Source organism: Culex pipiens, chromosome 1 (assembly GCF_016801865.2).
Source record: "Culex pipiens pallens isolate TS chromosome 1, TS_CPP_V2, whole genome shotgun sequence".
NCBI lineage: Eukaryota > Metazoa > Arthropoda > Insecta > Diptera > Culicidae > Culex > Culex pipiens.
In genome coordinates this window covers 92,543,517-92,557,563 of record NC_068937.1, presented here as the reverse complement: position 1 = coordinate 92,557,563, position 14,047 = coordinate 92,543,517, and the positions used below count along the sequence as shown (strand labels likewise).

The window sequence follows — 14,047 nt, the reverse complement described above, 5'->3', positions numbered from 1 at the left end:
ACGAATCCGGTGCCCGGTTCGGCATCCCCCCGCGACTCAACAAGGTGGTTGGTGCCTTCCTCACATTCATAAAGTGAATACACTACACAGCCTCAGAAAAGTGTGTAATAACACTTAGTTTATCAAAATATCTGAGATCCGGCCTCAAAAAAAGTGAATTAAAAACATTTAAAAAATTATAACTTTTGATAGGGTTGTCAGATTTTCAATCTTTCGTTGGAACGGTCTTTTAAATACCTTTCTAAAAATGTATAGCATGACGGCATTTTTGATATGTTTTAGTAGACATAAAATTCGTTTGTTTCTGTTTTTGTTGTTTATGTCGTTTTGTTCTGGCCAACGCATTTTTTTTTTGCAAAATTGTGAGCATTTAAGATTTAAAAATGCAGCACTGCCAAATGAATTAGTACCATCTTGTGGTACTCAAACAACATTTTCAGTAAATAAAAAACGGAATTTTGTTTTCACGTGAAAAATACAAAAATTGAGTTATTTTTTTTAATTTATCAGAAATAATTATTATTAAGGAACCAATTAATGAATATTTTTATTGACTTTTTGTATGAACAGCTGTCAAATTTTTTGAAGATTAGTATGAAAAAAAAAATATTTACCAAAACATTTTTTTTTTGCTTAGAGAGTGTGCCCTGGGGGGTGAAAAGAGCAGCTCAAAAGCGGAACCGTTTTGAACTGTCAAAGCGGAACCATTTTACTGTTCGCCAGAATCAGCAAGTATTGAAATCGATCATTAGGGAAATTATTGTAAAAAGCATATGTGGTTTGTTGATTTTCTTTTCTTTTAATATTTTCTTCATATTTTTCAACTAACGAACCTTTTGTGGTTATTCTCGGAATTACCAGAATCAGTAAAATCGTCAAGCAATTCTTTCTCCAATGAACCCACTTCCTTCTGGCTGATTCCTTTTCAGCGCCCATCCGGAGGTCGTCTTCATCAGTTGATTCTGCCTGAATGGTGGGCACGACTCTCTTTTTCTAGTACAAAACGTTATTTTTCCAGACAGTATACTTTGTCTCAAAATGTGCACTGTACTGCTGGAAGCTCTTGTTCCAAACCGACTTCGCAAAACTTCACCCACTTCTGACGCAGTTATTTGTCTCCCGAAAACTTTAAAAAAATGCGCACAGCAGATTTCAAAACAAATTATTCAAGTGCAAGGAAAAAGTCACGCTTGTGCTTGAACCACCTTCTACTTTTTTGATGTAAACAAAGTGGGTTCATTCGAAAATCACATTAGGCGTCATCCATAAAGTATGTCACGCTAAAATCGGCCAAAATTAACCCCCCTTTCCCCCTATGTCACACTTTGTCACGCTGGCTCTGACCCCCCTTCAAAAGTACGTCACGTTTTGCTAGACCCCCCCCCCACCATTTTGTTTTTTGTGCAGTTTTAGCATGATTTATAAAAAGTATTGTTTTGAAATTCGGAGTTTGATCGGGAAAGTTTTTAATGCTGTAGTGACAGCAATCTCCATATATTTTTTTTAATCTGATGATTTGGGCATATTAAATCTATTATCGAGAACTTGTTAGCTATATTTTAAGAATGAATTTTCAGTATTCAAGAAATAGTCTAGCGTGACGTCACAGTAACACGTACCCACCCCCCTCTCCCCCTTGTCACACTTTGTCGCACTTGCGACAACCCCACCTCTCCCCCCAGAGCGTGACGTACTTTGTGGATAACGCCTTACGCATTCGCTCATCCGCAGAGTGTGCCCACAAAATTTTATTAGATATTTAGAAATTATTAGATCTAAGAAAAATTGTTCTTCTTGAAAAATATACGAAAATTATTTTAAAAAAGGTGCACAAACAGTTAATTAGCATAAAATATAACCTATTAAAATCATCTTTGCAAAAAAACAATATATTTTTAGGTATTTTTAAGGTAAATTAAGGTAAATGAGTAAGCCCATACATTCAATTGAAATGCTGTCAAAGACAAACTTATGAGAAATTGGACGAGCTTTCCGGTAAAAATATTTTCGAGACTGAAAAACCAAGTCTGTCATATAGAACCCATTTTTCAACATTTTTATTTTTAAAACCGCTGTATCTTCCCAAAGATTGGACATAGGACAATGGTCAATATGGAGACTTTTATGTAAAATTGTCTGGGAAATCGATTCCCACTATCGGTTTTTAAAAAATTTTACGTTTAGACCACTTTTCAAAAAAACAGTTTTAGTAAATGATTTTTGTATTTTTTCAGGAGAGACATACCATCCTGCATTTTTCGTGAGTCTTTTTGTAACATCTTAGGCTATTTCCTCAAACATTTTGAACGAAAAAAAATCGTAACATCACCTTGAAATTTAACTTTTAAACTAAAAAATCAAAAAATCTCGTAGAAGTGGCGTGTATTTTTGTTTCAGTGTATTTTTTTTTCAGAAAGCCCGTCCAATTTCCTACAAGTTTGTCTTTGACCACTTTGACCACTTCTCAAATGTTATTCTCGAGTACTATTGGCTCCATATACACAAAAATGGCTTATATAGGCCTAGGATAACATGTCTACAAAGTTTCATTGAAACCGGAAAGGGTCGGGTACAAAAGTACCGGTAAAATTCCTGATTTGAGCTGGAATTGCTCCTTTAAAAACTATTTTTGCCAAAATGAAATCATTCGTCATACTCAATTGACTCAAAAGTTCATTTTTATCAATCTGTTAAATTATATGAAAAAAATAATAAATTTGTCTATAAGTTTTTGTGATAAAATGTTCAATTAAAAATCCTATATTTGGAACATAAAAATAACTAAAATTCTTGATCGTAAAATATTCAGGTTAAAAATATCTAAATTTCTAATTCAATCCTGCTTTTCGAAATTTCGAAACAAAAATCATGACAAAAAGCCATATACATCATAACAGTTTTGCTACTTCAAAAAATATTGCAAAATATTAATCAATTTATAAAAAAAATCCTAAGCTTTTACCAATTTGTGATTCCAAAATTCAAAATTTGTTAAAATATTCACAAATATTTATTTAATTGAAAAGCTCAAAGCGTTGCACAATGTATTCTGAATGGTTTGCAATCGGTTTTACAAGTTTTGTCACCTATTTTTTTGGGGGACAAAAACATGAAATAAAATTTGCATTGTCCTCATTTTCCAGTTGAACGTTTTTATTCAATTAAATATAGAGGCCATCCATAAACCACGTTCTCATGAACACCAATACTCCAAAGCTCGAAAAAAGGGGAACATTCCTTATAAATTTCCCCTTTTCTCGAGCTTAGAAGTTTAGTTTTTAAATTTAGTCATTTCATGATTTTTAAAGGAATATTTAAAGAAACATTTCATGAAATTGTTCAAATTCGCACTTCAATCATAAACCATACTCTGTTATAAAAACAAAAAAAAATCTCATCCCAGCAATTGCATCATTTTCGTGTCAAATGACGCCTTCTCCTCAATTTTTCATCCATCCAACTATTTTTTCTCCTGCTCTCTCTCTCCCTTTTTTCTGATTAGTTTCCCTCCTCAATCTTTCATGTCGCTCAAACTAGCTCAATCACAGCCTGTATGGTGTGCCGGCGTAAAATGTGTCAAATTTGGCCTCCCCTATTCGCCTTCCTCTTCCGGAAAGGGGGTTAGTTTTAACAACCCTTTGGCCCTGCCGTTGTTGCCCCCACCCCAGGATGACAAATGGGATTGACGAGAAAAAATATGAGGTGAAAGTAACAAACTCTACAAGACCAACGATTCCGTCCATGTTCGAAGAGGTTTGACAACAGTGGTACACTGCCCATGTTCGCATAAATGTCCCATATGCAAAAACAGCAAGCTGAGAAAAATGCATTTGAAGTTTGTACCATACATAAGGCTACGTGTTAAGTTTTCGTGAAAAAACGGGATTTCCTCCTGATTTCTAGCACAAAGTACTGGATGTTATAGGCTCTTTTGAAAGAGCACACAATTTTGAACCAAACTGCATCATTAACTCGAAATTGATGAAAATGCATATGGGACATTTATGCGATCAGGGGCAGTACAGTGATGGCACGTTCGTTTGACACCAATCACACAGTTTTGAAGGGATGTCAAACCAGTCGAGTTTTACTGTAGAAAACTAGAAGAAAATTTCTTTTTCTCCTTTTATAACCTTTCTTCGGTAAATGGTTGAGATTCCTGGCGACGATGATGGATGAAGGTTGGCTCCCTTCCTGAACGTGTGGGTTGTTCTTCGATGTGAGTGTGTGAAAACGAGAAAAATGAAAATTGAACCTGAGAATATCGGAGTGGAAATGCTCGAACCACATGAAGGGGAGGAAAGATCGGTGGAACAACTTTTTTCTTTCTTTCTTCAAGATGAGGAAAAATGTGATTGCCGTTGACAGTTTATTGAAGCTGGGGTAGGATTTGCTCAACCTTTCACTGACAGCCTTGGGCTGCGGCCTTCACCGGCGGATTGCTAGAGAACGGCGTACTTTGAGATTACAAACAGGAACTTTTCGTAGAAAGGAACGCGAGATTTGTTCTATTGTTAGGGACGCTTGTTGAGAAAGTTGTAGATTTGCGAAAATTTTGCTGATTTCAACATTGAAATGTTGCGAAAACATAAGAAGATTTGCAACCAAGATTTGTTAAAATCTGGAAGATTAAATTGCATCCAATTGATTTCCAACATTCTGTGAAGCCAAAAATTCATCAGAAATTGGTTTGCCTTTAATTACGAGTTTTTGCCAATTGTTACTTCACAGGAAATTCTCATCAAACTGATCACAGCAATTTTGTGACGTTCTTACGTATTTTTGAGATTCTGCCTGATTGGATTTTTATTGCTGTTGACCCGAGCAAAAAATTCCAAGTTGACCTCATGTCTCTAAATTACATTCCACTCTACCTGTTAGTAGAGAGCCTGGAGCTTATTAGAGAACGGACATCTCAAACCAAAAGTACCAATCGAAGCACGACAACTGTCAAACGGAGGTACCAATCGAGCATAAGACAAAGGATTTTGCTCGATTGGTACCTCCGTTTGACAGTTCTCGTGCTTCGATTGGTACTTTTGGTTTGAGATGTCCGTTCTCTAATAAGCTCCAGGCTCTCTACCTGTTAGAATAGATTCTGTAGAAAGATTGAGGTTATGAAACTATCAAAACCAGAATGAAGGATGTCGATCTGAGAAATTATTGAATATGATCGCAGTTCAAAAGTTTATTATGAAGATACTGAGCAGGAGTAGTTTGTAAACAATAAGATAGAACTCATGCCATAATTATAAAACTGGCATCTCATCATTCACAGTTCCCATAAAACTAGCAACACTGCAAATGTCAAAGCATGTGCATGACTCTCTCACAGATTCTATATTCCTTCACATTTCAAGCAAAGAAATGAAGCGCTGAGCTAGTCGGTGACGATTATGACTTTTTCGAACTTGTTTACAATATTCAAACAAATCAACAACAAATGAATATCAATGAATGAAGTTTCAAATCATTGCTCTTGGCACGCTAAAATAATGAACTATAATTCGCGTTGAACGTACTAGTTTTTGCTGCATGGGCTCAAGACCAAGCTCAACATTCTTCTTCAAGTTCCTTCTACTCAACCCGTTTAAACTCAGACAAAAAACAACAAAATCAAAACTCACCACTGGCGGTGGCCGGTGACAGGCTGAGCCCGCTGAGTGGCCCGGTCGTACCGTGGCTGGCGGCCGTCGATACCGCCGTCGCCAGGGTCGTCACTGTCACCGAGGGAGACGCCAACGACGACGACGACGGATTCACCGGAGAGTTGCTGCCGGATGTGTTGAGTGGCGGGGACTGCGACGGGCCCGGACTGGGGGCGGCCATCGGCGTGGGGGTCGTCGTCCCCGGGGTGGTGCCGCTGTGGTGGTTCTCCGTGTGCCGCCGGAGTGACCGCGCGTCACAGTACGACTTGCCGCAGCCGTCCGCCTTGCACTCGTACGGTTTCTTGTTCCGGTGCGTCAGCATGTGGCCATTGCTGTGGGTGTTGGGAACGGCGGGGAAAAGAAAGTCGGAAAGGCAAAAAATCCAATTAGTTGAAGGTGTGTTTGTGCGTATGTACGCAATTTAGGGGCTGTCGAAGACTTCATAACTTGCTGATTGACCGACCTGGACCATCTGGTCAGAACGGCTGACAGAGGGTTGTTTGGAGACAAACACGGAAATTCTAGGAAATGGTACTTCGAAAAAAATTAAGCCTCATTGCATTATCTGCCAATCTGACAGTTGTCAATGTGACAGTTATTTTTTCAAGACACAATCTTTTCCGTGCAGCCACTCAAGAGGCAGCCCGATGAGCCCGACAAGAACCCCGGTTATTTTGGGGAGGAACTTGGGACTCCGGAACCCGAATACTCACAGATGGTCCTGTCTTTTGAACGCTTTCGAGCACATTCCGCAAACGTACTTCCGCTCGTCGCTGTGCGTCAGCTTGTGCTTAGCCAGGGCGGATGCATTCCCAAACACTTTGCTGCAGACCTGTAAAGAGAGAGGGGTGGAAAGGGGGACCTTATTAGAAGAAATTTCATGGCGGAAATTTGGGGTTGTTACGCAGGTGCTGGAATTCGGTGGAGTCAATCCTGGTTGATTTTTTTCTGATCTTTTGTTTAGCTTTTATCTTTAAAGATTTTACGAAGTAATGTACCGAAGATTTTAAATAAAAATAATAATTCTGTGAAAGAGAGGGACCATGTAACTATTTTTAATATTTCAAAATTATCATTATTTTAAATTTATTTGATGGTCACAACACTTTGTATAAGCTCTTCTGAAATGAACCGTCAACTTTTGAAATGTTGATAAGTAATTTAAAAGTGATGTATAAAGATGTATTTTTGGATATATCCGGATGTGGGCAAAAATCGTGGCAAATAATGCTATAATGTCATGCTATACATCGTTGGACAGGTAATTGTAAAACCTTTCCAAAAGGACTAGAATATTGAAGATTTGGCAACCCTGTCTCATGTTATGGCCACTTAATGCTAAACGTCTCTTATTTCCTGATCTTTTGTGTGATTAAGAATTTGAGGAATTACAAAAACCGGTAAAAATCGAGTGGGAACAGAATCGCGCGATTGAAAAGTTGTTTTTTTTGTCGGCTTCGTGTCGGGCGCCTTTTTTTCACGCATTTAGGATAGATCATCATTAGCGTACGCACGGTGCTCAAAATACCGTTATTATGAAAAAAATATGCAATCCGAGATTTTGGGGTCTATCGATTCCTTACACCATAGGGCACCTCTGTGCAAAAAATAAAAACATTCGCTGATGTAGTTTTCGAGATACAGCCCTTTTAAGATGTTACATCCGATTTTCAATAAGAAATTCAAAACAATCTATACAATTTTAGCATTTCAAAGAATATGCATTTCGAGATAATGATGTTTTTTGCTTCATATGACTGTCAAGTATCTCTGGGAAAAGTTTCAGAAGGTTTGCTGATGTAGTTCTCGAGATACAGCCATTTTAAAATGTTATTTCCGACTTTTCCAAAGAAAATCTATAAAATCAATACAATTTCAGCACTTTAAAGAATATGCATTTCGAGATAATGATGTTTTTTGCTTCATATGACAGTCAAGTAGCTCTGGGCCAAGTTTCAGATAGTTTGCTGATGTAGTCTCGAGATACAGCCATTTTAAAATGTTATTTCCGACTTTTTTAAAGAAAATCTTTAAAATCAATACAATTTCAGCACTTCAAAGAATATGCATTTCAAGATAATGATGTTTTTTGCTTCATATGACTATCAAGTATCTCTGGACAAAGTTTCAGAAGGTTTGCTGATGTAGTTCTCGAGATACAGCCATTTTAAAATGTTATTTCAGACTTTTCCAAAGAAAATCTGAAAAACCAATACAATTTCAGCACTTTAAAGAATATGCATTTCGAGATAATGATGTTTTTTGCTTCATATGACTGTCAAGTATCTCTGGACAAAGTTTCAGAAGGTTTGCTGATGTAGTTCTCGAGATACAGCCATTTTAAAATGTTATCTAAATTGTACAAACAGTAAAAATATACTGATAAGTCCAGCCCATAGCACTACTGCTCGGTTGGCACGCGTTCGATTAAAAAAACATTTTAAATAATCAATTATTTATCTTCCCGCAGCCGGTTGCCTTAGATTTAAAATTTTCAACCTATAAACAAAATGCTCATGGTCACATCACTGCCACTCGTGAATCCTGACCTCATACCCATCTACTAACTCCCTCAAAACCCATGCCCATGTGTAACAATGAGACACTTCGATTTTTCTTCATTAAACTTTTCAAAATCTATGGAAATCTTTCAAAACATGAATTGAAAGTGATTTTTGGCATATTTATAGAGTTTTAACTTCATTTAACCAAAAATATAAAGTTATTTGGTATAAATATAGGGATTTTACAAAATTTAAATACTTTTTAGTGTAACTTTTGTTAATTAAAGTTTCATGTTGGCAAAATTTATTTAAAATGTTCAAGGCAAGTCACCTGCAATGGAACAATACAAAAACATGATGTTTTACTAGAAAAGTATTGATTTTCGTAGAGTGTCTCATTGTTCCCCACCTGTCTCATTGTTCCTGCCAAGTGCGTCTACAATGAGACAGTTGAATAACTCTGGCTATAGAGTTCGGATCGATCTCATATTTTGGTCAATGTTAGAACACATTAAAAGAAAGAAAATGCAACAAAAAGCTCATTAAAACATGCTGATGAAAAAAATAGAAAAATCGTTGAAAGTTGAAAACCAAAAGTGTCTCATTGATGACTACTCTACCCTACTAACATTTTGAAGTTTTGAGAAAATGTTTTTATGCTTCCTGATTTTTGAATATTTTTCGCTTCGCTAGGAGACGGTGATTTTAGCGGATTGCAGACTGAATTTCGCCATGTGATGTGATGATTGTCTAATTTCTAAGCCCAGATTGCCTAGGAATTGATAACTGGGAATAGAACCAACTCCACCTGAACCAGATCTCTCAACACCATGACAGCCGTCCATTGCCGGCCGCTCCCATCTCCACCGCGCACCAGGGACAAGGAAAGGGATGTGGAAGACGGGAAACGTTGATGCTCCACTTGTTTAAGGGGTCAAGGGCAAATCACCACGGTGTCCCCAAGTAAGTTTCGCTTAGAGTTGGACGGTTTTTGGGAAGGTGAATGGTCTAAGGTTCCACCCTAGGCTAGTGGTTACGATCGCTTGCATTGTTGTTCGAATTCTTCGTGTGTTCTCATTTCTAATGGGAATGCTTTCAATTCTTCTCATCTCTTATTGGATGAATTCTAGCAGTCGCCCAGGCTATTTATAGCGAGGTAATGTAGGTTCATTTCAAATGCGCCTGCATGCATGCAACTTGCATTCAACTTTATTCTCGTCCGTTTCTTGGATTCAACAATATCTGTCTCCACGGTCAAGTGGAAAGCATTTTTGCTTGCCAATCCAAAGGGCAGCGGATCGAACCCCTCCGTGAAATTTCATGTTTTTCATTAATTCCAATTCAATTTGTCCAGAACTTTCTCGTTGGAAGCAGATGGGAATCGAACCCAGGACCATTCGCTTACAAAGCGAACCTCGTAACTATTCAGCCACGGCTGCTCCTCTGCTTCCTGATTTTTGAATATTTTTTACTACAAAGACTTATTTATGTCAGTTTTCAAATTTCGTTAATTTATATTTTCCACTCCATAATCAGAATCCTGTTGAACCTACCTACTTTAAATCCCTGCCATAAATTTTTCTTTGTTGTTATGGACTCAAAAGCTTCCCTTGAAAAGAAGAAAAAAAGCACACTTTGCTCGAAAAGGGTCAAGCTCGAAAAGCTTTTACCATCGACGGCCGCCCACCGCCCAACCCGTCACTAGTGGGTTCAGAGATAAAAAAAAAAGTTGGTAATAGTGAGGAGGCAGGGTGGCCATCATCGAATCCTCGGGAAAAGGGGAGGGGGTGGCTGTTCCGACCATTTGTCATTAGCCTGGACTGGGCGGTGGTGGAGCTTCCTAGGTCTACAAACACTTTCGGAAAATGGTCATTCATTATCTTCCTCGCAGTTGGAAAGTGACCAACCCCCTTTTTCGGCCAACTCCATGGCGGGAAGGGTTGGTTCCCGGGGGCTGTAAAAGCAAAACTACGGAACTGCACACCAATTGTTCGGACAGTTAATGATTTATGGTTTTCGGGAAGGAGAAAAGCGGCGAACGCGCAACCCAGTGTGAAAAAAGAAGAGATAAAACGAATGGACCGAGAAAAAAGGGGCCTTTCCGCAGGATAATGAACGGGACCCCTGCCAAAAGGGGGTGGTCAAGGGAGACTGATGTGCGCCTGATAAGAGGTATCGTAGCAAAGTGCCCAGCGTGAGTCCAATTAAAGGGGATCCTTTTTAAAGGCTGCCGGCTGACTTTGGAATAGTTAAAATTAAAGTAATTATTTATAACCTGTTACATCTAACAAACAATTAAGCTTCAAAAAGCATAAAAAAGAAATACTATTTTTCCCAGTAACCTTCAGCAAGCTGCAAAGTTGCCAAAGCTGCATTCGTTGAAGCATCTTATAAGTAGCTTTCGAATTTCCCCGAATGCGAGACTCTCGTTTCAGAGCCAGCAGTGATGGAGTGGTATCAAAACTCGACGCTGGAGGGCACTCCTACTCGCTCTGGCTGCCGAAACTAATTGAAACTTTCACTTTGTACGGAACGTCAGCATTCTGCAATAAGCTGCTTTGCTAAGAGGGGCCTTGTGCATAGTTCGTTTTTCCTCTTCTAGGGCCAAAAAAGGCAGATTTTTTTTTCAATAGTGAAAGCGTGTTCTGTTTCACCATTTTTCGACTCTTTGATGAACTCACCAACATCATCCCAGAACTCGACGAGCAAATTGTACACTTATTCGAGGACCGAGGGGCGAAAAAGTGATGTCGATGTAACGAAAACAACAACTCATCCAGAGTTTTTGCAACTTTGTCCTGTTGGTAAGACTAGTACGTAGTACGTAATTACGATCAAACCGTGCCTGTTGTGAGTTGAGCTCTGGCAGCATCAGTCCGGAATCGTCTTACTCGGCATTGCGTCTGATCTTCTGATGGACATCCAGAGAATCATTGCTTCCCCGTCCGTAAGTCATAAAAATGAATCAAGGGACGCTGACTTTAGAGGACAAATCTTCTGACAAAAAAAAATAATTAAAATAAAATGGGTTCCGACAGAGAGTCAAATCGAGGGCTTTTGATTGCTGGGTTATCCCTTTGCCGATGCGCTACTAGAATTACACGAGAGAAGAATGGCAAAGCTTGCTTACTGTTGTCGTGATCGGGGATAACAATCATACACACAAAAAAATATTACTGTAATGGCAAAAGTAACTTACTGTTGAAATAAAAAGTGGTCAAAATTTGCTCCATTGAAAGTTTTTTTCTTGTTTTGAATATGAAAACTTTTACTGCTACAGTTTTTGAAAATTTCATTGCCAACTGATCTAAAAGTTTTTACTTTGAATTCGACTGCATCATTTCTTTCATTTCGTCGTTCTCGTGTAACCGTGTACGCCTAAGTACAAAATGTAAACAAACATTTTGGTAGTGCCGGTGGTGAGTGAGTTGTCCACGAAGCGAATCAAATCCGGACGCGGCCACAGCCAGGAGTCGGACGCGGACACAGCAGCGGAAGGTGGGTGGTGCCGGTGCGGCACGAGGTCGGGGGGGAAGTTGGTTTTCGAAAAAGGACAAGGCCAGCTTCCTGCAGCTGTTTCACGACCGGAGTTGGTAAGAAGGAAGCTTGGGTGTTTGGTGGCGTTTGTGATTAATTTTGTTTGTTTTTGTAGGACGCAGTTCATGCGGTTGCCGAAGATCGGAGGTCGGGATGTGGATTTGCACCGGTTGTAATCGGTGGTGGTAGCCAGGTGTACGAAATTGAAGTTGAAGCAGATTTACATCCGCTTTTCGAACAAATACGATAAAGTAAATTTTAATGGTGAGGAGAAGGATCCGACGAAAGAGGGAAATGACGAGAAGCGCCATAATCGGAGGTTGTCAGCGCGGATGTTGCACTCGGTGCCGGCGGTTTACGACCATCAGCAGCATTATGTGCCGAAAGTGACGACGGGAAAGTGTGGGATGTCCTGAGGGTCCGCAGTCCATTTCTCGTTGCGGGACATGTTTGACGATTATTACCTAAACATCCAGAAAAACACTTTGCACCAGTTCTGGATGGACCGTCTGTACGAAAGCCGCAAGTCCTGGAGTTGACGTACTCGGATTACTTCCAGAGGTTGGAGCGAGATCCGACGAACCTGATCAAGAACATCTACCTGGAATACCGAAGAAGTCACCGGTGAGTATTGAGAATGTGTTCAGTGTCTCACCAATTTCATTTACTTTAAAACTCTTTCAGCAACTACCGCCCACAAACGCAGCTTCGGCGGGATGAACTTTGACGGCGAGTTGGAACATCTGTGTCATTCTCGAAGGAGGACGAAGTGATCGGGAATTATCCGTTCAGGCGCTTTACTTCCCAGCCGGAAAACGTCGACTTCCCTTCCCGAATCAACAACCAATGGCCAACTTCTCCAAGCCTGTCCTGATGATGGCCGGCAACGAGACCACCCTGTTCTCTACAACGCTGTCGCGCTCCAAAATGAAGGCCGCGATGTTGCTGTCCAACGAAACGTCCATCCGTAACCTACTCAGCATGGGGCCTTCGGACGTGACCGGTGGCGTACCGTTAGAATCGGTTCAGCTTGGACGCGAAAGTTTGCCTACCATGAGCAGATGCGTTGAATACAAAAAACGGAAGCAATTGTTTTAATATTAAAATATTGAAATAAAATCCATCACATTTTTCGAAAATCATCACTGTAATGTTAAATGTTATTTATTCATGCCATAAAAAGCTGCTTCTTAAATTAAAAGCAAAAAACTTTTACCGATACAACGATTTTGTTCCAGAAATACATGGTAGTATCAACAACTTTCCAACTTTTAAATTAAAAAGTTTGAACTTTCTACGAATATTCACCAACGCGAACTTTTAATCCAACGAACGATCTTTTTAAATTTAGAGTATTTTTTCTTTGTGTGTAACAACAACAATCGAATCTAAAGCAAAACTGTGTTTGTACAAAAACAATCAAATTATTTGCCTTCAAATTCCACCATAAACTTAAAATAAACATCTACCAAATCTACCTGTTTCAAAACACAGGCAAAACAACAAAGCGAAACTTTGGACCTGCATCCTGGCAGGTGAACAAAACTGTTGGATTTCACAACACAACAATTCAATAAAAACAAATGATCTTTCATGAATCAAAAGGTTCGACTTACCGGACTGTGCCATTGTCGTGATCGGGGACTTTCTTTTATAATAAAAACACAGATATTTTGCAATTAACAAATAACACGTCTTATTCCACACAAATTAACCACAAAACTGATTTGACAATCTTCATTCTCTCTTTCGCCGGCCGCGCGCATCTCGTTGTTTTCTCGCTCGTTGTTCTCTCTCGCAGCTCGCTAGCGCGCTCTCGCACTCAATCCGCAATCAGCTAACAAGGCAATATTCATGAAGGTGCGCACTTTTTGTTGCGCTCTAAACTCTTATTTATGAATTATATCAATCTTATAATAAATACTCATTTAATAATTTATTACATATTCAATCCTGCAACCCATAATCCCTACAACTATGTCATTGTATGAAAGTCACATTGGTTGTCAGAGGTCTTTCTTCTGGGTGTAGTAACACGTTTTGGCAGGTTGATTATGGATGTGAAATAAAAACGTTTAGCAAAGTGTTATAGTGCAATTATAATATTTTTTTCTAATATCTCAAACATATATGGAAAACTCGTTCCAAGCCATTTCCCCAAATTAGGTATTCCGGATGGCCAGTTTCTGTCCCGTCTCTTGAAACAGACAGACAGTCCTTTTCCGGTTGACTGGCTGGTTGCCAAGTAGCCCACGAACATTGCCAGGGAGTTCTTCTCATGTGGTTAATGAAGCGCCGTGTATTATCTTCAAGAGGGTTCCGGGTAAATTGCACCCTGGCCTGAAGAGGGTCCTCCGC

General features: G+C 39.3%; 1 protein-coding gene across 1 annotated transcript in view; it reads right to left on the bottom strand.

Moving 5' to 3' along the window:
• LOC120429669 (mucin-12) overlaps positions 1-10,839 on the bottom strand; it is a 51,443-nt gene extending 40,604 nt beyond the window's left edge. The window contains exons 1-3 of the mRNA XM_039594697.2: positions 10,834-10,839; positions 6,362-6,510; positions 5,628-5,980 (exon numbers count right to left, since the gene is read on the bottom strand). Coding sequence (XP_039450631.2) covers positions 5,628-5,980; positions 6,362-6,510; positions 10,834-10,839 — 508 coding nt within the window. The remainder of the gene's footprint in view (positions 1-5,627; positions 5,981-6,361; positions 6,511-10,833) is intronic.
• Positions 10,840-14,047: the final 3,208 nt, after the last annotated feature.